Consider the following 24,395-nt stretch of genomic DNA (forward strand, 5'->3'; position numbering starts at 1 on the left):
AATATATTAAATAACTATATTAACCTTATTCTTTTTCTCTTATAGACTATAACCTAGGTAGAGAAATATTTTAGTATAACTAAGGCTAGAATAGTAACTATAATATAGACTATTAAAAAGCTTTAAAAACTTATCTAGTTAAATAAATATAAGATTAATATTCTTATAAACTATATAGCTATAAAAGGTATTATTACTTATATATTATTATAGATAATAAACCTTAATAAGGCTAATCTATATCTTACTAATACTACTAACTACCTCTCTTAATTTTAGCTTTAAATCTTCTATATCCTAGGTAAGCTTAATATAGTACTAGATATACTATCCTAACTCCTAGTTACTTAACTTAACCTTATAAAGTATTTTCTATATAAAGACAAGCTTATAAATATTAATAATAAAGACAAGGTTAAAGATATAGTAATAGTATAGTATATAAGTAATAAACCTTTAAGCCTAGAGAAGGTTACTATAATAATAGTATAAATTAATAATAAGTTTATAAAGAGTATTATTATAGGTTACTAGAATAATAAGAAATTTAAAGACTTAAGAGTATAGATTATATAAATATAAAAAGATAATTATAAATATATTACTCTAGATAAAGTAAAAAAAGATTAATAACTCTTTTATAAATAATAATACTAGCCTTATATAGCTATACTACTATAAGAGATTAACTTTAGGGATTAATCTTTTATATAGCCTTAGATAGTATATATAGACTTTATATCCTAGAACCCTTATAAAAAAGGTATTTACCTTTACTTATAAATAAGAAGTTTTCTTTAGGTAGAATAAATACTTACTAAGCTTTAAAGCTTTTATATCCTTAGAAAAGTAAAGTTAGTAAAAGCTTATATTACCTACTGCCTAGTATACTAAGGTAACTAGATAGATTACTAGAAGCTATAAGATCTCTTTAACTTATTATAATACTTAGTATACTTTACTATACTATCTCTATAGATTTTATTATAAATATACTAGAAGTCTTAACCTAAGGTAGCTTTTAGGCTATACTTAACTTCTATATATTTAATAGCTTTTATACTATAACTTATAAGTTTAATAAAAAATCTTACTTATCCTAGGGTATATAAGGTATAAGGCTTACTATTAGGCTAAGTATTACTTTAAACACTTATAATATATAACTAAGGACTACTAATATAATTATTAGTAACTATAACCTTAAGTTTATTTTTATAATATAAGTAAAGATATTTAATACCCTTAAAGTATAACTACTTATATTTATAGTATATTACTTTAAACTAATAGTTAAAGTAAATAAACTAACTAATTAATTAAAATTACTATATACTTTTATATATATATTAACCTAATATCTATAGACTAATATTCTTATAGTATTATAGTACTTACTTAATAACTTATTAGTAGTTATAGTAAGTTACTTACTAAACAAGGTTATTCTTAGATTTTACCTAGGACAGTACTAGAGTATATTAGTAAAAATAAACTCCTAATAAAGTCTATTAATATCTTATACTAAATATACTAAGTAAAGGCATTAGCCTTTATTAATATAGTAAAAGTAATAAAAAAGAATAATATAATTATTACTATTACTTTATAAAACTTAACGTTAGTAATAAGGTTTTCTTTTAACTTAGTAAAGGCTATTTATTACTAGGTAAGCCTAAGTAAAAATAGTTTTCTTAGTACACTAGACCTTTTTATATTACTTATATAGTTAGGCTAAAAGCCTATAAACTTAACTTACTACTATACTAGAAGGTCTATTTAGTAGTATTAACTATATAGCTATAGAAAGTATTAACTAGTAATAACCTTTTTAAAAGAGAGTAGTTACCCCTAGAGCTAGTAAAAGTAGATAGTATAAAAGAATTTAAAGTTAAAAAGATTATAGACTATAAAGTTAACTAGTAAAAGAATTACTTATTAGTTAAGTATTTTATTAAGTAAAAGAAGTACTTACTAGTATTTAATATATAAAAACCTTATAAAAACCTTATACTTAACACTAGTAATATTATAACTAACTTTAAGAAGGCTAACCTTATTAATTAAGTAGTAAAGTATATAAAGAAATAAGGCTAAAAGCCTATATTAGTAGACTTCTTATAGACTTACTATAGTTAGTACTAAAATAGTTATAATACTTTATAATAATATAGAGAGAAACTTAGCCTTATACTTTATTCTTAATAATAACTTTATTTCTTAATTTCTTTAATAAGAATAATAATAACTTAAAGATAACTAATACTCTCCCTTTATTAAGATATATAGTTATATAGTAAATAATAAAATATTTATATAGTTAATATCCTAAAAAATAATAAAAAAGCTTTTACTTAAAATAACTAACTATACTTCTTTACCTATAGTTACTAATAATAATAATAAAATAAATTAACTTACTTACCTATAACTACTATTTTTTTATTTTTAACTTACTAAACCTATTATTTCTTATTACTATTACTAACTTTACTATATTACTACTATTATTAACTATAACCTATTAATATTCTTATAGTAATAATACTTCTTTTTCCTATATTCTTTTTCTTTTTCTTCTTATAAACTTCTACCTCTTAAATAAAAAAAAACAAGCTACTATAAGCGCCTTAATTTAATTTAGCCTTATCCTAGGTAATAATAATCCCTTAAACCTAGACACTATTAACCTTAACTAGTACCTTAATAAGGATAACTTTCTTATATTACTAGCCCTAGGTAAGTTAGCTTAATAAGTAAACTAACTAGCCTAATAAGGTTACTACTACTTAGTTAATAAGCCTAGATTTATTCTTAAGCTATCCTTTATAGCTATTAATTAACTAGCCTCTTAGTCTTAAGATAAAGAATAGGCTACTAAAATAATAATAGTACTAGTAAGAATAATAATAATAATAATAAAGATAAAGACTTTAATATCTTTAGTATTAAAAGTAATAATATTTCTTTACCTAAGGATATAATAGAGACACTAATAAGCTATAAATATATTAAGTAGTAAAAGCCTTTACTTAAAACTATAAGTAAAAAGATAGTTTATTTTTAATAAGATCTAGTAGTAACTTTAAGATAAGGCTACTATTATAAGAAAACCTTTTAATACTATAAAGATAGCTATAAAGCTTAGTAAAAAAATAAGAAAGTATAATAATATAAGAGAATTAAAAAGCCTATACTATATATAAGAAGTTAATAGTAATTACTACCCTAGAGGAGATTAATAACTATATAAAGAAATAACTAAGCTATTTAGTTATAAACTTACTAATAAGTAAGTCCTTAAATAAATCTAAGCCTATAAGGCTAATACTAAAGCTACTACTACTAAGAAACTAATAATACTAATAACTAGGTATATAAACCTTATACTTTATAAAGTAAAAAGGCTATAGCTTAAAGCTAGCTATCTTTACTTATAAAAGGCCTTTTATTACCTAAAGGACACTTTTATAAAAGTAATAATAAATAACTTTATAAGAAGACTATAGCTTACGTTAAAGCTTTTATACTTAGTAATAAGATAGCTTTATAGTATTATAGTAATTATTATTTACCTTAGATATATACTTTTACTATAAGATTACTACCTTAATAAATATTATCTTAGCTAAATATAAAAAAAGTAAACTATATATAAGTAATATTTTTAGTTAAGCTATACTTATTAGTTTTACTTTTTTTATTAACCTAGCTAATTTAATTTAAAGGTTATAAGTATACTTTTTTAATCTAATGTTTTAATAAGATCTTTATCCTAGAGATTTATTACTTTAACTAGCTAAGAAAGTAGCTATATACTATTACTAAGCTTAAGAAGAATATTACTAAGCTAGCTAATATAGTTAATAGCTATAAAAGTAATATTAATAAATATAATACTAAGGCTAATATAGTTACTAAACTTACTAAAAATATTATAAAAAAAACTAATACTTTTAATATAAATATTAATAATATTATAAAGAACCTTTATAAGAAAGCTAATAAAGTATATAAGTAAAAGTAATACTTTAAGAAACTAAAGAAGTAAGTAAACTAAATAAACACTAAAGTTATACTCCTTAATAAGAAGTCTAATAACTTTAATACACTAACTACTTTTAAAAGTAGCTTATTTAAAGAGTTAATAGACAAAGTTAACTAAATAGCTACTAAGCTTAATAAATAAAAGGCTATAGTTAACCTTTAGGTCTTAGCTACTTAGCCTAAGGTTACTATACTAATAGCTTAAGGTAATTAAGCTAATAAATACTACTATAATACTAATAATAATAATATAACTTAAGTACTACTAAAGGCTAAATAATCTTAATAAAACTTTAAAAATAATAAGTAATAAGGTTATTATATAAAAAAAAGGTAGTTTTTATACTTTATATTTATATATACTACTATTTAGTATATTTTCTTAGTAAAAGAAGATAAGGTCCTTTAAAAGAGGAGCACTTATTATAAGATAAGTACTTTATATAGTAAATAAATAAGTAAGATATAGAATTACTTTATTAGTATATATCTAGGTATATACCTAGGGGTATATATCTTATTACCTATTACCTTTTATAAAGAAAAGTAACCTTAATAGATAACCTATACTTATACCTAGCTCTTATCCTATATTAATTATTTAGCTCCTTGTTATTACTTGTCTTATTTTACTACTTTATTATTATACTTTACCTTTACACTATATTACTTTATGTTGCCTATTATAGCCTTACTCCTCCTGTTAGATCTATAATATCTAGTAAGAAGGCTATATTATATTTACTATAAGTCTTACTAACTTACTATATTAGAAAAGTTATAGTACTAAGTAAAGAAGTCTATAAATAATATAGTTAAAGGTTAATTATAATTATTTTTTAATTTACCTTTTCTTAATTCTTTAGTTCTTATAACCTTTACTTTTATATAACTCTTAGATAATAGTTTTCCTAGTTATAGCCCTATAACTAGTAGTCCTCTAGTGCCTTCTACCTTTAACACCTAATATATTAGCTAGTATAGTACTGTCTTTATACTTATAACTTACTACTTTTAACTTCTTTAACTTATAATAAATATCATAGTCTTTTACTAGTTATATAAGTATTATAAGATTTATAAGATATAATAGATTTATAGTAGTAATAACTTAGTAAATAGATTTATAAAGTTATTACTAAATAATATATAAGAGAAGCTAGTTAGTAATAAGTAGCTAAGAATATAACTAAATAAATAAGTTTTTTATATATAATAAACTATATAAGTAAAAAGTATTAAATATTATTAAGCTTTTTATTTTTATTATGTTTATTTAATTTTTCTTTTAAATATATATAATAAAGAGTTTTTAGTACTATAGAAAGTTACTAGTGTTATAATATTAACTATTATAAATAAATATTAAAGTTATTAGATTAACCTTAATAACTTATTACTAGTAAATTCTTAGATAATTAGCTATAAATTCTCTAAGAATTTATAGGTAATAAGTTAGTTATTTAACTAACTAACCTATAATAATTATCTTTTTTTTTCTTTATATATAATAGAGAACTATAGTTCCTTTAATTACTTACTAATTACTACTAATATATATAGTTAACTATATTAACCTACCTTTAGTGTATTTAATAAGAACCTTTACTTACTACTAATCTAGAGATAGTTAATATTACCCTTAAGGCTAGGCAGATGCCTAGCCACAGCAGTAGCCGCAGGGTTACTAGCCCTTGGTAACTAAGGGCCAACATTTAGGTGGTTTATATATAGAAGGGGGTTGTTAACGATTTTGGTGTAGTGTATGCGCACGCACTAACAGTGCGTGCCAAGAAAAGTATGTAGGAGGGAAGGTTGTTGTCACGATGGGTGTACGTGATATATGGCGCCAATTGCTGCTCGCAATCGGCGACGTCGCTTTTTTGCAACAACTTTCATAATGGAAAGACATATAAGCTTTTTCATCAGACGATAAGTTTTCTAACCAGAAGTCAAATGATGTACCGAGCATGTATGACAATATAGAGTTTTTAAAGAAAACCAGAGGGGAATCCAGACACACACGACATAACCCTACATACCTAGACTTCCGTGCAGCCGGATGGTGGATCGAAATTAGTAAAATCGATGACGAGCGGTTCTGGTTTCAATACAGGAAAGGTATAATTAGCGAGCGTCTCGCTGGCCTTGCCCTACAAGTAAATTCGGGAAGATAATTACATTCGATCCTGCTTTTTTACTCTACCTCCTAGGTATAGCTAGGCTCACTACACTCAGTTTCAGTTCGCCATGATGTTTGGTACATTAGTATATGGCATGCAACACGAAGAGCCAACCTTCATTGAGAACACTTCAGAGTCGGTGATCAATCGCAACCGGCGTGTGAAGCCACACGTTGCCTGCGGGTACTGCAGAGCGCGGAAGGTATCCCGTTTTCTTTCCCCCCTCAGCTCTATAAAGGCCGACAGCTGACCTGATGTAGCTTCGGTGTAACGGCGATCCACTTGGATGCGACAGATGCAAATCTAGCTCCAATATTTGCAGCTACCCCAAGCACAGGAACAACATCCGAAAAAACAAGTCCTCGGACCGTTTAACTGGAGAGACACCGAAATCACCACAGCCAACACGGGATGACGATGATGCTGAGGTATCCTCATCACCCGCATTCTCTGACAGTTGCAGGCTGGATCCTGATTTGCCCTTCAGTGAGAGCAACCAAGCACACCAAGAACACCAATCAATAACGGACATAAGCATGTTGCAGAAGCAGGATGTGCTTCTAACCCCCAGTAGCAGCTGGGCATTTGAGACACCGGTAGTAAACAGGAAAGACTGTAGCAACAGTCTGCTGCAGACAGAACAGGATACAGATCAAATAGACCAGTGGCTGGTTTCCTGCACTCATCTATCGCCAAACACATCAATGAATACTCTTACCACAGTGGAGGGTGGGGACTTCCCTAGCACTTGGGAGGAGCTGGGAGATAATACGTCGTACCATGACCTTCTTGACGACAGCGGTACCGACGATCTGAGCTCGCAGGGAACTCAGCCTGACATTGGTATGAATATTTAGTTTGCCCTGTATTATCGTCTCGTTGCCTTGTTACTAACTTGCCATCGTAGATCACACTGACGTCACTGAAAATACCTCAACGCCCGGCTTATCGACCTCGAACATGTTTCTTAACGAGAGATTCACAACGCATCATTCAATGATGCCGCAAGAATACCAGACGATGCCTAATGAAGCACAGCGCGGCCAAAGGGCAACACCGGTGGCCTACAAAATCTCGGCACCCCCTATGAGTTTGCTGCTGGAGAGCGTGGGCACAAGGAAGAAAGAGAACAAGTGCCATTGCTTGCGGCTCGCAGCCCACATGCTGGAGCAGCTCGGAAATGAAGCCGCCAACACGGAGGTGCCTATCATACTCATGGACCGCCTGCTCAACCGCTGTCAGGAGGCCGTCAAAGGCTGTGGCGCCATCTTGAAGTGCACTTATTGCAATTCGCGTTCGGAGAGCTTGATGCTCCTGGCAATGACCGGGCAATATCTAAGCGACATCTGCAAAATGATTGTCCGCTGCTACATTGATTTTGCTCAACTGCGGCATTCGCTCGATAGTCCATTTGCAGGAGGCCCTGCCATCCGGTTCCAGTCATACAAAGTCGAAAGCCGGCCGGAGCAAGTCCAAATTCTATGGCTACTGGTGAGGGGTCAGCTCACAGAGGTCTATCAGCTGATTCGTCAAGTCAAATCGAAAGTTGGGGTGAAAAAGTCACATCTGGCACCACTCCTCCGCGCAGAAAGAAAGGTTCAGCGCTTGAAAGCCTTACTGATAAAGTTGGACAGTAGGCGTTCCGTGAGTGATGATGTACCCTTTGAGATGGGTTAACCCTGTACCGAAGGTCAGTGATATGGTGGGTAGACACTAAGGAGTGATCCAAGGGACCGACACAATGAATTTGCCAATCGCGAAACATGCCCAATATGGATATATGTTGTCACGCAGTGCCTTCTACGGGTAGGAAAAGATCATAGGAAAACGGCTTGCCTAGCTACGTGTGGTGTGGTGAATCCAACCCGTAAATATATCCATTCTACGGGTGGGTCGGGCCGGTGGAGCCGGACTACAGATGTTCCGGCTCCGCCCCAAGACTCCGCGATGTCGTGAGGGCATCGCGACATATATTGTGAGAGCAGCAAAGTGAGGCAATACCGTTGTATGGGCGATAACTGTGATGTGAAGCTAACCAGGAGTGGGCTGCCCGCAGTGGGCAGAGGCTGGCCGAGAAGGAGGTGGAGGTGGGTCACGTGACCCATGGGCTCCTCCACCAACATACATTTTATAGGTTTTTCTACTTTAGGTAGGTTCCACGCTTCAACAGAAATGGGCTCACCTGGCAATTAAACTGGTATAGTCACACCAGCCAGCACCTCATAATGTCTCCCCTTAACCGAACACGAGAGATCCCCTTCTTGCCATAATGTAACACTGTATGTAGGATGGGGATGCCCTCACAACGCCCAGAAGGTAAAGAACTATTAAGCATTAACAACAACAGTAGATCTCAGGGTGAATTTCCTAGGCGTGGTTCTGCAAAGGAATATATACACAGTAGGCTGGTTGACTTGTGAAAAGGGGAGGCTGTGTGCTTTATTTATGTATATAACTAAAGTATTGCTACCCTAGGCGTCCTTTGTCCTCTACAGGAACGTCAAGACGTTAAATAATACAACAACAACAATCGTAATGTCTCCCCATTCTACTTAGGAAAATTCTAACAAAGCGGGTGACGTGCTGTACTTGTGCGTTAATAACCTGGAGACGAAAAAAGTGCGTCCTAACGTTCCTCCATCTATTGCAATATGTGTGGGCTCACCGCACTCGGGACATAGCGACTCTTCTCTCCAACCTTCTCTGCCAAAACGCTCAAGCTAGGACTATGCAGCACGTCGAAAATGCCTGTTGTCTCGGCTCCGGCGTTAGAGACAAGCCAATTGCGCAACTCGACGGCGATGAGCGAGTCAACCCCGTACTTGGAGACGGGATGCTTTTTGTCGATTTCAGCCACGTCCAACCCAAACATATCTGCCAACTTTGAGATGATGGCGTCCAAGATCAGAGCCACTGCGTCCAAATGATTACTTGCGGACTGCAATGAGTCGGACAGCCGCGTAGCCGCGCAGTGTCGCTGGTCCGTCCGGTGACTCGAGCCGCCAAGACTCAGTTGATTCAACTGAACAGACAAGAAGCGCCTGTCATTGACCCAGGCGACCGTGGATGCTTCATCGAAATCCAGGATTCCTGTAATAAGCTGGCTGAGGTCGATCTCACGGTGCGGGTCTTGGATAGCCGTTTCAACTATCTTAAGCAGGTTGACCTCATCGATTTCAGCAAGACCAGTCTTTCTCAAGCGCTGCGCAACCCCTTCCGTGTTGGCAACGAAGCCAACTTCTTGTATACTAGCCAAGTCGATAGAAACTCCGGGTAAGCCTTGCGACGTTCTGTATCTGGCGAACGCGTCTTGAAAGCTTCCGCCAGCCGAGTAGTTTCCTTGACTGGTGTTGCCACCGAGACCCGTCAAGGAGGAAAGTAGGATAAAAAAATCCAGATTTGGGAGATTATTGTGGATGTTCCATGTTGCTGTGATTTTGGGCCCCGTGGCAGCCAGCCATTGTTCATATTTCATGTTGGGAAAGATGGAGTCCTGTTCAATGTCTTAGCCACTAGCCAATCTTTTTCGTTTGAGAGATGGCGTGTCAACCTACATCTAATTTCATGGCAGCTTGAATCACGCCTTTGACGGGCGGAAAGCTTGCCTCAGCATCAACGATGAATTGTTTGAACTCCGCACCGCATGATACGTCGCAGTCCCGGACCAGGGTCCTGCATCCCAGTGACTCGAGCTCTGCGACCAGGGGCGCGCATTCGGAATACTTCGTGGCGTTCCTAGACAGAATGATAAGGTATTTGCAACTGAGATGTTTCGCCATCCATCGTGCAATCGACTGGCCGATGCCACCCATGCCGCCCACAATGAGGTATGAGGCGTCGGGCAACAGGCGTGCTGCTTTCAAAGAGGGAACAACCTTAATTCATGGTTAGCAACCTCTCATTGCGACTGGGATAGAAATATTCCCACCTTGACAAGCTCCGTCACCTTCGGCACAACGACTATCTTGCCCATGTGTTTGCCGCTCTGCATCAGTCTAAAGGCTTTGTCAACTTCGGAAATGGGAAATTTTGTCATAGGAGCCACAAAACGAAGCTGCTTCTTCTCAAACATTTCCATGACGCTAGAGAGGGCGTCTTGGAGAACACAGCCCTTATACTTGCCCAGCTGGAATACGTCCACCGCGGCAAAGGAGACAGCAAGCCGTAAAGGGCTCATGTCCAGGGCTTTTGATGTTTCCATGTCCCGCTTGCCGATCTCAACAAATCGACCAAATCTTGCCATACACTTCCAGGTCTCGTTCAGTAGCGGGCCGGCGAGCGAATTGAGTACCATGTCGACTCCTTTGCCATTGGTGGCTGCCATCAGAGCGGGACCGAAAGACGTGTCTCTGCTGGAAAATATATGTTCTTTGGGCACGCCAAACTCCTTCATCACGAAATCGCGTTTTGCCTCGGTGCCGACTGTGACAAAGACTTTAGCACCCCGCTGCTGGGCGAGCATCACTGCAGCTTGTCCGACCCCGCCGGTTGCGGCGTGGATAAGGATGCTCTCGCCTCTGGCAAGCCTTCCAACGTCGTAGAGACCAAGATAAGCCGTGGCAAACACCATAGGGATTGTTGCTGCTTCCTCAAACGACATGTCTTCAGGTATACGAACGGCACATTGCCAGTTGATGGTTACCCTTGTCGCCCAGTGACCGCGAAGAATGGCACAAACTCGATCGCCGACTTTTAGGCCACTGGCTTGCTTTGCTTCTGGGCCCATTCTAGTGACGACGCCGCTGCACTCATAGCCCATGATGGTCTCATCAAGCTGGGCCAGTGCAACGAGCACATCCCTGAAGTTGAGACCAAAAGCGCGAGGCTCGATCTCAAGCTGGTCGGCCTCCAGCATCGAAACATTGTTCTCGACTTCTCTGAAGCGCAAGGAGTCTAGAAGTCCAGGAGTGCCGACCTCCATTTTCAGATCCATTCGATCACTGGATTTGAAGCATCGAAGCTCCGGTTCCTGATCGTCGGTTCTAGATGCCAAAGCTCTGTTTCCCGCGTAGTCGTTGTAGATGCGAGACACATGAAGTAGGGAGTCTCGAACAGCGTATTCATGGTCGATCTCTCTGTCGGCGAGAGAAAAGTCAAATGAAGCCTTGAGAACGTCCACGACATAACCCAAATTCTCCATAGACCACTGAGATTCGGTAGTCCCGAGATCGAGGGAGACGTATCGTCTACCGACATCTTCCATTCGCAGCGTCCGCAAAAGACCAGAATGTAACGCCATGTCAGGATTCGTCCCGCATGTAAGACCAGCCCTTGTCACCCACAATACGCCTTGGGCAGTCGTCAACAATCGTTGAATGCGTGCAAAATCCTCGCGTCCCAGTCGATGCAAGAAGGGAGCTATCATTTCAACAAGCATGATGCACACTTTGCCAGTGGCATCAATAGACGCCCAATCCGAAGTCGTGGTTATAGCACCTGTGGTGTACTGAATTGCTCTCTCAAGGTCATGTGTCCAGTTCACTGGCACCTCTCCTGGCAGGCACATGATGGCAACTTCGCGAGGATAGGAGGGCGAAGCGGTAGCCGTGGAAGTAATGACACTAAACGAATAGTCCTCCTCGTGTTCCATGTCTCGAACATCCAAGTCGATACCGCTAAAACCGCTGCTTTTGAGAACTTGACCCCAATGATTCAAAGTCAAGTTCGGGCCTCCCTTGCGTTCAGTCTCCTCTGCCAACCACCAGCCGGGTAGTGTTCCGAAGACAAGTTGCACGTCAAGTCTGTCCTTTGTTGTTTCGACAATAATCAACTTTCCGCCTTTCTTCAGAAGCTTGCGGACGTTCTTCATCGTCTTCTCCATGTTCTTGGTGGCATGAAGCACTTGACAGGCGATGACGAGGTCATATGAGCCAGCCTCGAAGGACTGCTCTACAGGATCTGCTTCGATGTCAAGTTTCTTGAAATTGACCATGTCGCCATAAATTGCAAATTTCTTCGATGCTGCCTCAAAGAATCCACTTGATATATCAGTGAAAGTGTAAGATCCAAAGCGGTACCGGTTGTCGGGTGTATCTTGGGACAATCCCTCTAGAACCGACCCCGTACATCCACCAGTGCCACCTCCGATCTCAAGAACCCTGGCACGTGGGTTTTTCATCGAGTAAAGGCGGACGAGCTTTTTTACTTGCTCGTAGGATCGATTGCATCGGAGAGCTTGACTATAGAAATCATAGAGCAAATTGCCCTCCATCATGACTTCTAGTGGCGCGGCTTGCTTTCTTAGGATTTTGGACAGGTTGCTGCCGATACGACACAACAAGCGTCCGTTTACACTCTCTGCAGCAACTTCGTCCAGTAACATGAGCTTCATGCCCTTGCTTCTTCTAGCCCATGAGGAGCTTCCGCGCGCCAAGGTGCCGGCAAGTCCAGCTTCGTAGTTGGATCGCATCCAGTTGTAGAGCGAGTTATGGTACCACTCCATGTTGACAATTGCGATCTCGTCCGAGCTCAAATCTTGAATTGTGTCTTGGATAAAGTACCAAGCTGCTTGTATCAACTTTTTGTTCACAGATAGCTCCTTAGGGTCAGCCTCATACTTGAGCGAACCTTTCAGTGTTGATATTGGCATGAGGGTCACATCAGGATGCCAGTGCATCTTGAACATGAGATTTGGCAGCTCATGGCTACCACCGCTCTCGTCGATACCTCCCAAAGCTTGACAAAATAGGCCTTTGACTTCTAAAAGCGTCTTATCTGGGACCGAAGATGAAGGGTCATGTGTTACGACAGAAGATCGGAAGCCGGACCTGCCAAGACGATTGACGGTTGCAAGGGACTCGAACCGCGTGCCGGGCAATGAGGTGATCGAGTGTGACACGTAAATCTCCTCAATAGACCGGGGAACCACCATTGAGTTTTGGAAGTACTGAGAAGGTAAGGAAGCGTATGCGCCTTGGAATATCGAGTCCAATGTCGTGGGATGGAGAAGATGGCTACTGGCAGAGTTTGAGTCTGCAACCCTGAATTGGAATTTGGACTCTGAATCATTGGCTTGTATGGCCAACATGTTTTGGAACGACGGTCCATGATAAATTCCCATATTTCTAAGTCGTGCGAAGAGTGCCTCAGGTTCGACATTGCGTGAGTAATAATGATCCTTGGCATCTGTCTTTTCACGGTTTGGGGTTGAGATCGGAGTGACTGAAAGCTTCGGCTTCTGCCGCTGAGATATGTAACCGCTGACGTGTTCAGTCCAAGATCCGCTGTCAGAACTGAACGACATCAGTGAGAACTCGTACCAACCCGGATCCAGGTTCTTTTTGTCGCATGAGTGCAGAGATAGCTGGACTTCAACACCTGTCTCAGTATCTGGAACGACCAATGCTTTGCTGATCTGCACATCTCTTAAGCAGTATCCATCGATGGACTCTTGTGGCTCCTTGGAGAATTGTCGCAGGGCTTCGATCGCCATTGTGATACCGCCGGCACCAGGGTATACAATGTCCGACGACAAGACGTGGTCTCGCAGCCAGGGCAGGTCAGAAACCTTGAGAAAATGCCTCCAAATCGGATTTGTAGATGCGGGTCCAGGAATCTGAGAGCCAATAAAGTCATTGCGTACGTGACTCCGATGTCGATGGGCAACGTTCACACGCGATTCCTGCCAGAAGTGGTTGGAATGATTCCAAGGATATGGAGGAAGGTCTGAAATGACGCGGTGGTTGTCGTGAGATTGTTGACAGTTGACAGCTGCTATATCAACTGGATAGCCTTCACACCACAGAGCTCCTGCAGCAGATTGCATTGTAATTACAGCGTTCTGGCCTCTTAGCAGACTGGACGTGTATGGCAAGTTCCTGCCCTTCAATCCAGGAGCGTTACATATCTGCCTAATAGGGCCTGCGAGAGCCGAGTGCGGACCGATCTCTAAGATGAAATCAACAGCGGGGTCTTCGCCATTCCTCGCAAGACACATGTTTTCAAAGGACTTTGAGAATTGCGTGGGCTGAAGCAGATTGTTGACCCAATGCTGGGGGCCCAGATTCTGGGGGCAGTCGATGAGGTCGCCGGTGACAGGGGAAGAGTAAACAATCTTATTCCACTTGAGCTTTGGGTGAATGATAGTTTTGAGGGCCGTCAAGTATTCCTCTGCCATTGGTAGCATGTGGTGTGAATGGTAGGCCGATTTGACTTTTAGCTTCCGCGCAAAGATTTGATCCTGAGAGAAAGCTTTCTCGAGGCGCTCAATCACATCAAGATCTCCCGATAGTGTAACGCTTGACTGACTGTTGATGCAGGCTACAGTCACAGTACTCTGAGTGACACCATGGTCCGCCAGATAGGACAATGCATCTTCGGCACCTAACCCTACGGCCATCATACCTCCAGGACAGCTAGACGCAGCCTGGTGCTTCTCAGCCAGGTAAGCTCGAAAGTAGGCCACACCCAAGGCTTCCTCAAACGTCAAAGCGCCGGCTGAGTATGCCGCGGCGATTTCACCGCTTGAATGGCTGGTGACGCCACTTGGCTGAATTCCCCAAGAGTTGAGAAGATCAACCAAGCAGACCTGAAGAGCAACACAAACAGGCTGACCAAGCCGAGGCTCGTTGACGCGTGTAGACTTTTCGTCGCGTTGTAGCTCTTCTATGAGAGACCAGTCCGCTCCATAGTCTCTCAAGACATCGCAAGCATGGAGAAGAGACTTTTGAAAGATGGGATAGGTGGAGATGAGCTCTCGTCCCATGGCATGCCATTGAGCACCTTGCCCGGTGAAAACGAAACCGACACGAGGAACTCCTTTTGCCAGTTTCACGGCCCTCCTCATTGGGTCGTCAAGAGCCTTGATGAGATCTTCTTGGCAGTTGATACATGATATGGCCACTCTCCACGGGAACTGTGTCCGTCGGGCTTGAAAAGTGTAGGCAAGGTCATGGAGTCTGACTGGTTGATCTGAAGTTTTTCGAGTCTCAAGGTAGTCTTTTAGGTTCTCGAGCATTCTTTCAGTGACAGCTGAATCTTTGCTGCTCATAACGACAAGCCTAGGGTGATCAGTCCCCTCAGCTGCTGCGGTATGTTCATGGACGTGCTCAACTGCCGCATCGATGATTACGTGGCCGTTCGTTCCTCCGTAACCGTAATTGTTGACCGAGATGCGTCTTGGCATGTCTTTGGGCCATTCCTGACCCATGGTGACAACACGGACGCCCAGTGCTTTCAAGTCAATGTTGGGGTTCGTTTGATCGTAATTCAGATTAGGAGGGATGAATCCATGCTTGAGCATCATGATGGCTTTGATAACACCCGCTATTCCGCTTGCTGCCTCCAGGTGTCCCAGGTTGGTCTTGATAGACCCCACCAGGACTGGATTGCCGACGCTTCGGCTTTTTGCAAAGACACGGCTGATTGCGCTCGCTTCGATTGGGTCCCCCGTTGGAGTTCCGGTCATGTGCGCTTCGACATAGGGCGTCTTTCCGGGATCCAACCCGGCTTTGCTATAGCAAGCTCGGATCAATTCTACTTGAGCGTCTGATGATGGTGATGTTATAGTCGGCGTCCTTCCGTCTTGGTTAACAGCAGTCTCTCGAATCGCCGCATGGATACGGTCGCCGTCCGATATGGCATCCCGGAGAGGCTTCAACAGAAGCGTCGCTATGCCTTCGCCACGACCGTACCCGTTCGCTCGATTGTCCCACGCAAAACATCGGCCATCCGGGCCGAGGACTCTAGTTTTCTTCAGCACACTTCAAATGGCTCTCTGACGCGAGAAGCTTACCCTAGGCTTGACATAATAATGAATGGATCGGGGTTCAGAAGGAGGTTTGAGGCGCCAACAATGGCCATGCGCGACTCTCCATTTCGAATGCTATTCACAGCCAAATGAAGGGCCACCAAACTTGAGGAACACCCCGTGTCTGTCGTCAAACTAGGGCCACGGAGATCGAAGAAGTGCGAAATTCGGTTGGACATCATCGCGACCCCGTTGCCGGTAAGGGTTGTCCTTGGGAGCGTGTCCGGATCACGCAACAGGCTGTCATGGTAATCCCTGGAAAAAGACCCTACGAAGACGGATGTGTCGCTGCCAGCCAGCTTCTGCAGCGGCACGCCAGCTATGAAGCATCTGATTAGTTGTAGTTTGTTATCGGCGAGGGCTAATATCTTTACCGTTTTCTGAAGTTTCAAACACAGACTCGAGAAGCAATCGAATCTGTGGGTCCATCGCCTATCACCATAACGTTGTTAGTGATTGAATAAGGTATTAAACCAGAAAGTCGGGTCGAGACAGACATTCGCAATCTCGGCGGTGAAGTTGAAAAAAGATGCATCAAACCTGGCGACATCTTCCTCAAGGAAATGACCGCCGACAACATTGGACTATCAATACATCTGTCAGTAAACATGGCTCGCGAAACAGGAAGATGACATAATAATACCATCCCAGTTTTTGCATGGTTTTTGTCATAAAATGCATCTACGTTGAACCTTGACTTTGGTACAGGTTTCCAACCGTCCCTTCCGTTGACGACAAGCTGCCAAAGCTTTTCTGGTGTTGTTGCCTCACCAGAGAATTTGCAACTTAACCCGATAATTGCGACAGGCTCTGCTGGGCCTCTGGACGAGTCCATGCTGCCCACCGGAGAGCTGATGCTGGGGGAGTAATTTCCATGACTCATATACGGTGCCATTATGAATTGTTCGGGCGGCTTTGGGAGTTGTTGCTTCAATACACATAGGCTGCGGTAAGTGACTACGTTAAAAGCTGTAGTGATATTTCTTAGGCTAGAGACGAGATGTTGCTTAAGGTTAGTTATCCGAGTCTACAGAAAGGCCAACTAAATGATACCTGTACAACTATTAATGATCACACGGTGGGTCATGCGACATGCTGTTTGCAGGACAAAGTAGCTAATCCGGCGTAGACCCCGCGGCACCGATGTGATGCTTAGGAGTAGCCAAAGTTCTCCATAGTAACCGGGGCGACCTAAAATGACATGTTCCGATACGGTATTTTGTTTGAACGGGTGATTCTTTTGGGGTGCAGGATTCGGAAAAAGTAAATAAAGTCATGTTCCTAATTTGATCTTTGGGGTGTCGGCATCGACCACTAGGTTTTGCCGTTGCAGAGATGTGTTTATTAGTGCCCAACCTTAAGCTGCATGCAGGATCGAAAGTTAATCCAATGCAAAGCTTGGGAGGTGAACCAAAGGGTTGTCGGACTGTAGACATACACTATCACCCATACTTTGTCGGCCTAGGTAAAAGAAGTAAGCCACTGCGTATTTCTTCAATATTTTTCTTTGTATATTTCAACATGCTTGTGGTCAAACTTGCGCTGAAAAACCACCAGATAAACGCTTTACATACAACTTCTCACCATGGGTTCTTTTATCAAATCGTCCAAATCGACCGAGAAAACAAGGCAAAACAAAAGCTCAAGAACCAACACGCCGACCATAGCCGAGAAATCAACTGACGATCCAAATGTCGATCTGCCGACGGGCCTCAAGCTTCATGTGATCACGTTGGGCCTAGGTATAACGTTCTTCTTAGTTAGCCTGGTATGCCGTTTCCGGGAATGAAAACTCCTCTCCTAGAATCATTCTTATTGGTTCTCTTCAGGACAATGTAATTTTATCGACTGCAATCCCGCGAATTACGGATGAGTTCAGCTCCATCGCCGATGTTGGATGGTACGGCAGTGCTTACCTTCTCACAACCTGCACGTTCCAACTTACCTTGGGAAAGCTTTACTCGCTTTTCTCGATAAAACTCATCTATCTGATTTGCATCATCATCTTCGAGGCCGGGTCAGTAATCTGTGGCGCAGCACCTCGATCCACTGTGCTCATCCTTGGTCGGGCTATCGCCGGGATTGGTTGCGCCGGGATCCTAACTGGGACCTTCATCATAATCGCAATCGTCGTTCCTCTTCCCAAGAGGCCTGCGTACAACGGTCTCTTCGGCAGTGTATATGCAATCGCCTCCGTAGTCGGGCCATTGCTTGGAGGCGCCTTCACCGATAAAGTGACCTGGCGTTGGTGTGTAAGTGATATGCCGTTGCAGGTTTTCATGCCCTTTAACATGCTTATGAGACTCAGTTTTATATCAATCTCCCATTCGGCGCCATTGCGTTGGCCATACTCTTCTTTCTTTTCAATGAGCCGCCTCGACCGAAAGACAAAGAACACAAGACAGTGGTTGAAAAGATTATGCAAGTCGATCCAATGGGCACTCTTGTCCTGATGCCGGCCGTCATTTGCCTCCTGTTGGTGCTACAGTGGGGCGGCACCACATATCCATGGCGCGATCCGAGAGTTATTGTTCTTTTTGTTGTCTTCGCCATCCTCTCTATTGCCTTCGTCCTCATTCAGATAAAGAAAGGAAAGAACGCAACACTCCCGATCAAGATCATAACACAAAGAAGCGTTGCAGCGGCATGCTGGTTCTCAGTATGTACGGCTGGATCTGACTTCACGATGAGGCAATATATACCCATCTGGTTCCAAGCCATCCAAGGAGTCTCTGCTGTTAAGTCAGGGCTAATGAATCTCGCCCTGATTCTAGCCACAGCCCTAAGTTCAATTCTAGGTGGCATAGGCACTGGTCAGGTCGGGTATTACAATCCTTTTATGATTGCATCGACCGTCCTAATGGCAGTCGGCTCAGGCCTTTTAACTACTTGGAAGCCAGGCATTTCTGAAGGGGTTTGGATTGGCTTCCAGGTTCTGTATGGGCTGGGTTCTGGCATGGATATGCAAATTCCACTCATTGTTGTTCAAGCGGTTTTACCTCCAGAAGACATTCCGCTTGGAACCGCACTTGTAATGTTCATGCAGTCATTTGGGGGAGCTATTTTTATTTCCGTGGCCCAAAACATATTCACCAACGAGCTCCGCACTGGACTCGCCAAATACCTGCCGAATATCAACGCTACCGCCATCATTCATGGCGGTGCAACCAGCATCAGAGAGCCGGGTGTGCTACCGCCTGATGCTGTTGGCCCAACTCTGCAAGTTTATAGCAAATCTATCACTAACTCGTGGTATCTAGCCGTTGGTTTGTCTTGCGCAAGCGTATTTGGGAGCGCTTTTGTGCAATGGAAAACAGTAAAACAATCGCAATCGCCTACGGCTGTTGTTGAGGATGCAAACCTTGATCAACGACATGCAAAAGATGGTGGAACTGAAATAGAACTACGAGAAAATCTAAGCAAGTCTGTGTAGATTTAGCAGAAATACAAGTGTTATTAACGAGAAGAAAAACCTGTCCTAATAAAGGTATTCCTCTTCAAATATGTATACTAATATAATAACCTGCTAACATTACTATTACTAATTTGTTTGTCTTAGCTATACTATCAGTAGAAACTCTACTGTTAGATTACTGACTGTAACACACTCGCTGGCGTAGCTAGAGGCCTCTAAAATCAAGTGATAATATTGTGTGTGTAGTATAAGCCGCTACTTTACCCTTCTGAGAAACAACCCCCAAATCTAAATATCTAATATCGCTACTATGAGGGACATGGAGGAAAGTTTTCTTTTGCCGCAAAATAGAATAAGCCTTTTCAACAAAAGCTTCAGGGCAAGGGGGCCATGTTTGTCAGGGATAAAGGTTATCGGCGTGGTCAGGATAGGAAATTACAGTCCCTTTTGGCGTTCCGTCATAACAGACCTTGCACGCTAAACTTTGGTCACACTAATTAGTCTTGATCTTCCAACCCTCATAAAACGTAGCAGCTGCTCTACATCATTATGTGCATTTAATATAGACTCGCTCTAGATTGAACATAAGCTAATGCAACATTGCAAACAATCAGTACATCAACTATGGGTTTTATGATCGCTTTGATGCCGTTGCCAACCTTTGTAGTAGTCCTTATACAAGGCGCTCTAAGTATTTTATTACTGAAGCTTATATGGAAAGCATATAAGATCCGCAGAAAGTTTAAAGAGGTTAAATCTCAAGGCATTGTAAGTATATTGTATCTTGACTCTCGCAGTGAACGCTGGAGATATACCAAACGTCATGGGTGCTTCGTAATAGGCGTTGAAGTATTGTGGTAATTCATCCACCAGATTAACTACATTCACTACTTATGGAGTTTTGGAACGATAATTCTATTATGTCCCAACTTACAGCCTAGTAGCTAACATCTATATGCAGCCTATGCTTCCTCACTCTTGGATAACCGGCCATCTCGGTGTAATGTCCGAATTCCGAAAGAATTATCCTGGAGATATTAATATCGGCAATTTTCACCCATGGATTATTAATAACTATCAAAAGTATTTTCCAGATATAGACCATTGTCCCCCAGTCATATATCTTGACTTGTGGCCCGTTCTGAAAGCGCCTATTGTGGTGGCTTATAATAGGACAGTTGCAGCGCAGTTTACCCAGATCAACAACCTTGACAAACATCAAATATCTCTCGATTTTATGAATCCTTTGACCAAAGGCAAGGATCTGGCCACTCTCCAAAGCAACGAATGGAAAAAATGGCGTGGGTGGTTCAATCCAGGGTTCAGCTCTAGAAACGTGTCGACAATGGTGCCAGAGCTTATTGAAGAGATCCAAGTCTTTTCCAAAAACTTGGAAGAAAGAGCTGGACCAAACGGCACTTGGGGCCCCATGTTTCAGTTGCGAAACGCTACTACAGCCCTTACCTTTGATATCATTGTTCGTGCAGTCTTGTAAGAGAAGCTTGCTATTATTCCCTCGGAGAGTATCTGAAAGCATATGTACTAACCTTGTACAGGGATGAACGCTTGCACGAGCAGACGAGCCCCACGGGTGGGCCTCTCAGATTGGCCTTGGCAGACCAGCTCAGACTGATGGGAATTCGACAAGCCTTCAGCCTCGGTTACTTGCTGCCTTGGCAAAACAAAGCCGTTGACCGAAACAACCAAATTGCTTACGAACAGCTGTATCCCAACATTGTTCGCTCCCTCCAATCAGGATTTAAACGCTCAAAGAAGAAGACAGTACTGAATCTTGCCCTTATGCATCTTGCCGAGGAAGCAGGCGGTCACATTCTTGACCCAGCTACAGATCCCGAAATGATGGAAACCATCATGAGCAACCTCAAGACGTTTCTTGTTGCTGGTCATGAGACGACAGCGAGCGCATTATGTTTCATGTTCAAAGTCCTCCAAGACAACCCAGTCTGTATGGAAAGGCTCCGTGCAGAGCATGACGAGGTTCTAGGTCCAGACCCGGACCAGGCGGCTGAGATGCTCGGTAACTCTCCCCAGTTGCTCAACTCATTGAGGTACACCCACGCAGTGATCAAAGAGACGCTTCGCATGTATCAGATGGCGTCCACAATGCGTGGGGGACAAGCAGGATTCTACCTGAGTGATCCCTCGTCTGGGAAGCAATATCCAACCGAAGGGTTTCTGGTTTGGGATGGTGGACCGGGTATGCAACACGACCCTTCACTGTGGCCGAATGTAGAAAAGTTCATGCCGGATCGCTGGCTTGTACCGGCAGATGACCCACTCCATCCCATAAAAGATACGTGGCGTGCATTTGCTAGGGGCCCTAGAGACTGCATCGGTCAGGAGATTGCGTTGGTTGAAATAAAGCTGGTCTCAGCCCTCATAATGCGCAAGTTCGACGTCGAGGAGGCTTGGGACGATTGGGATATTGCCCAGTAAGTCGATATTTGCTTACGCTCGATACAGATCCAGATCCAGAGGACTTAACTCACTAATAATGTTTGCTTTAGAGGAAACAAAGGCCGGAAGGATATGGTGAGGGGACAGCGACTGTATGTTGCTGGTGACGGTATTGGGCATCCGAAAGACGGCATGCCGGTTCATGTTCGGCTGAGAGAGGTGATGAGAGAGAGTAAATAAGACGGCCGGGAGGCGGTATCTTAGATCCCAGATGGCTCTGGAAGTTGGAAATCTCCAATTTTCCACGGAATCTGCCTCGTGATGAATGGAACGGGGGAAATTATCAGGTAGTAGTGTGTGTGATTTGCAGGCGAGAACGGGCTATGGCGTTGTAGTGACTTCATTACTAAGACTAGAACATCTACGCCTCTCTATGTGCACTATATCGGACATCTTAATAAGTAAAGATTGGTCTAGCTAACTATAGTCTGTAAAGATGGCACAAAAATATGTTGACTGTTGATTGATAAGGCTGACTTGCCTGCCTTGTGCTATCATAGTGTCAGAGAGGTTACAGTACCGAGTAGAGGAGTCCACGAATAGCGTAGTTAGGGGTCAATTGTGACTATTTTCCAATCTGCCTTTTCCTAATTCTCCAGTTCCTGCAAACTCTGCTTTTGTGTAACCCTCGGATGATAGTTTTCCCGGTCACGGCCCCATAGCTGGTGGTCCCCTGGTACCCCCTACCTCTGGCACCTGACACATAGTATGGTACTTGCCTAAAAGTAGATTGCTAGACTAAATATTATTGTAAATTATACAAACCTTGTTGAATGGACTTCTGTACGTCGACGTATTCAATAAGGCATAACAATAATAGGGGCGAATCAACATGTATTCTGGTGACTGTCCTCTCTAACTACAGGATAGCTATCGTACAACAGTTATATAGCCATAGTGCTTGAGTCAGTTCGGTCCGAGTCGTACAGTGATTCACACCCGAGGTCCGAGTTTCCAATCTAGTGGCCTTATCCCTTTGTAACTGAGTCGTGATATCCTAATGAATGTGTCATGGACTCAATACCAAGTATTGTCCATAGGTGTCGTACGATCATGTGATGTTGGTATTCCAACAAACCTAGAGTTATAAGTGCACCTATACACCATCACGGCAGTTTTACAAATCGTTTGGTTTTGATTCATGCGGAAGCTACTAGTGCATAGATTGCAAGTACTCCAATATATCTCAACACTTTAACACCGTAACCCAAAAGCGAGGGACTACTTGGAAGAATGACAGAGAACACATGTAACTCCCAGCCCTATTCCTTCTGTTAGAGAAAGGAAAGAGGTTGTCTATAATATTGATCAACAGCCCATTCTATGGCCCTAACCACCTGCTGTGTGCCTGAGTCCATAGGGGGATGATGACCACCGGAATGAAACAGCTTCTTGGATAGCCTCTGGTCGCATATTTGGTATCCGATTTCATGCATGTCTTGCATAAAGGGGAAGTCCCGTTTACCAGACACATGAACTGTTGGGATGTGAATGCGCTCTGAAAGCAAATGGGGATGCAGGACGCGGGGAACCTCAGTGACCCCATCCAGGAAGAAGTCTTGGTTGAGGTCGGGCAGAACCGCCCCAATTTTCACGGCCGATTGGAATGTCCGAACGACACAATCATTGAAGATTCGTGTTCTTGGCGTGAGATCCTTGGCGTCCATGCCAGTGCAGCGACGTGAGCAAAGTTCATCTACTTCGCTTTTGCAGTATGTCCAGTCGGGCGAGAACGGCACAACAGATGAAAAAAGAACCGCGAACTTGAAATCCGGTTCTTCGCCATTAGCTTGTTGGCACCAAATGTAGGATAATGCCACTGATGCGCCTTGGCTGAAGCCCAGTATGCCGTCAAATGGCCCAAGTTCAGCAACCGTTGTGGCTATCTCTTTGTGTGCAGCCTGGATTTCGGCTGGTGAATAGCCTGTCGTATGCGAGTAGAATGGCCCGTCAAATTCAGGGCCCATGCCTAGAACAGTTGAATGTCAGTCCTCAATGCTGAAACAGATATCTCTCATCTTCTGATGGGGAAAGAATATCCTAACCAGGTCCTCGGTGCGATGGTACATCCCCATCGACAAAAACAAACTCGTAGCTTGCATCAAGCGAATTCAAAAGCCTAGACAGCTGTCTTTTGAATATTTTGGCAGAGCTGCCGACACCATGTAACGCAAGGATTCTCATTTCCACAGAATTGAACAGAATGCAAGTCGGAATACAGAAATGTGGTCCTTGGCCCGTGAATAAAAGGATGCTAATAATACCGGCTTAACTATGTGTAGAGAAATTAAAAGCAATTGGAACGGGCTGTCTGGTTGTTATCAGGTTATTGGAGTTAATTTTATTATGTTAGAGATGATTTATTTAGTTTCTAGAACGAAGCAAGACGAAAAGGTACTTTCGATGTCTGCTCCGAAGTTTAGCTAGGAAATTCTATTTCGTTGAAATTTCCGGAAACCGGAAATCTCGATTTGGCAGTCTGTGTACAACTTGCCAATCACAGAATGGCCGAATTACTCGGTTG

At 41.9% G+C, this 24,395-nt stretch overlaps 7 protein-coding genes across 7 annotated transcripts; 3 read left to right on the forward strand and 4 right to left on the reverse strand.

The window, feature by feature from the left end:
- Positions 1–6,731: 6,731 nt before the first annotated feature.
- On the forward strand, positions 6,732–8,253 carry LY79DRAFT_572955 (uncharacterized protein). Its single transcript, XM_060559415.1, has 2 exons — positions 6,732–7,909; positions 7,969–8,253. The coding sequence occupies exon 1, from the start codon at positions 7,191–7,193 to the stop codon at positions 7,905–7,907; it is 717 nt and encodes a 238-aa protein (XP_060407242.1). The 5' UTR covers positions 6,732–7,190; the 3' UTR covers positions 7,908–7,909; positions 7,969–8,253.
- A 618-nt stretch (positions 8,254–8,871) lies between these two features.
- LY79DRAFT_529594 (type I polyketide synthase) lies at positions 8,872–14,346 on the reverse strand (the record flags this gene model as incomplete). The annotated part of the gene is made up of 3 exons (XM_060556123.1): positions 8,872–9,723; positions 9,785–10,105; positions 10,159–14,346. 3 exons carry the CDS (start codon positions 14,344–14,346, stop codon positions 8,872–8,874), a joined length of 5,361 nt encoding a protein of 1,786 aa, XP_060407243.1.
- A 186-nt stretch (positions 14,347–14,532) lies between these two features.
- On the reverse strand, positions 14,533–15,843 carry LY79DRAFT_682271 (thiolase-like protein; the record flags this gene model as incomplete). Its single annotated transcript, XM_060564583.1, has 1 exon — positions 14,533–15,843. A coding segment is annotated over one exon (1,311 nt), but the record flags the coding sequence as incomplete, so codon positions are not given.
- Positions 15,844–15,846: 3 nt separating this feature from the next.
- Positions 15,847–16,813, reverse strand: LY79DRAFT_529577 (beta-ketoacyl synthase; the record flags this gene model as incomplete). Its single annotated transcript, XM_060556120.1, has 5 exons — positions 15,847–15,913; positions 15,964–16,297; positions 16,353–16,410; positions 16,476–16,562; positions 16,622–16,813. Coding segments are annotated over 5 exons (738 nt in total), but the record flags the coding sequence as incomplete, so codon positions are not given.
- A 750-nt stretch (positions 16,814–17,563) lies between these two features.
- Positions 17,564–19,411, forward strand: LY79DRAFT_529592 (major facilitator superfamily transporter; the record flags this gene model as incomplete). Its single annotated transcript, XM_060556122.1, has 3 exons — positions 17,564–17,746; positions 17,808–18,230; positions 18,287–19,411. 3 exons carry the CDS (start codon positions 17,564–17,566, stop codon positions 19,409–19,411), a joined length of 1,731 nt encoding a protein of 576 aa, XP_060407246.1.
- A 627-nt stretch (positions 19,412–20,038) lies between these two features.
- On the forward strand, positions 20,039–22,193 carry LY79DRAFT_644473 (vera protein; the record flags this gene model as incomplete). Its single annotated transcript, XM_060562423.1, has 4 exons — positions 20,039–20,161; positions 20,355–20,884; positions 20,950–21,846; positions 21,922–22,193. 4 exons carry the CDS (start codon positions 20,039–20,041, stop codon positions 22,049–22,051), a joined length of 1,680 nt encoding a protein of 559 aa, XP_060407247.1. The 3' UTR covers positions 22,052–22,193.
- Positions 22,194–23,145: 952 nt separating this feature from the next.
- LY79DRAFT_529596 (serine hydrolase FSH) lies at positions 23,146–24,055 on the reverse strand (the record flags this gene model as incomplete). Its single annotated transcript, XM_060556124.1, has 2 exons — positions 23,146–23,840; positions 23,917–24,055. 2 exons carry the CDS (start codon positions 24,053–24,055, stop codon positions 23,146–23,148), a joined length of 834 nt encoding a protein of 277 aa, XP_060407248.1.
- Positions 24,056–24,395: the final 340 nt, after the last annotated feature.

This window comes from Colletotrichum navitas (genome assembly GCF_030913465.1).
Source record: "Colletotrichum navitas strain CBS 125086 chromosome Unknown LY79scaffold_171, whole genome shotgun sequence".
In the NCBI taxonomy this organism is placed as follows: Eukaryota; Fungi; Ascomycota; class Sordariomycetes; order Glomerellales; family Glomerellaceae; genus Colletotrichum; species Colletotrichum navitas.

What these genes read in the sequence shown, in the direction of transcription:
- LY79DRAFT_572955 (XM_060559415.1), top strand. Translation starts at nt 7,191, where the DNA reads ATGTTTCTTAACGAGAGATTCACAACGCATCATTCAATGATGCCGCAA.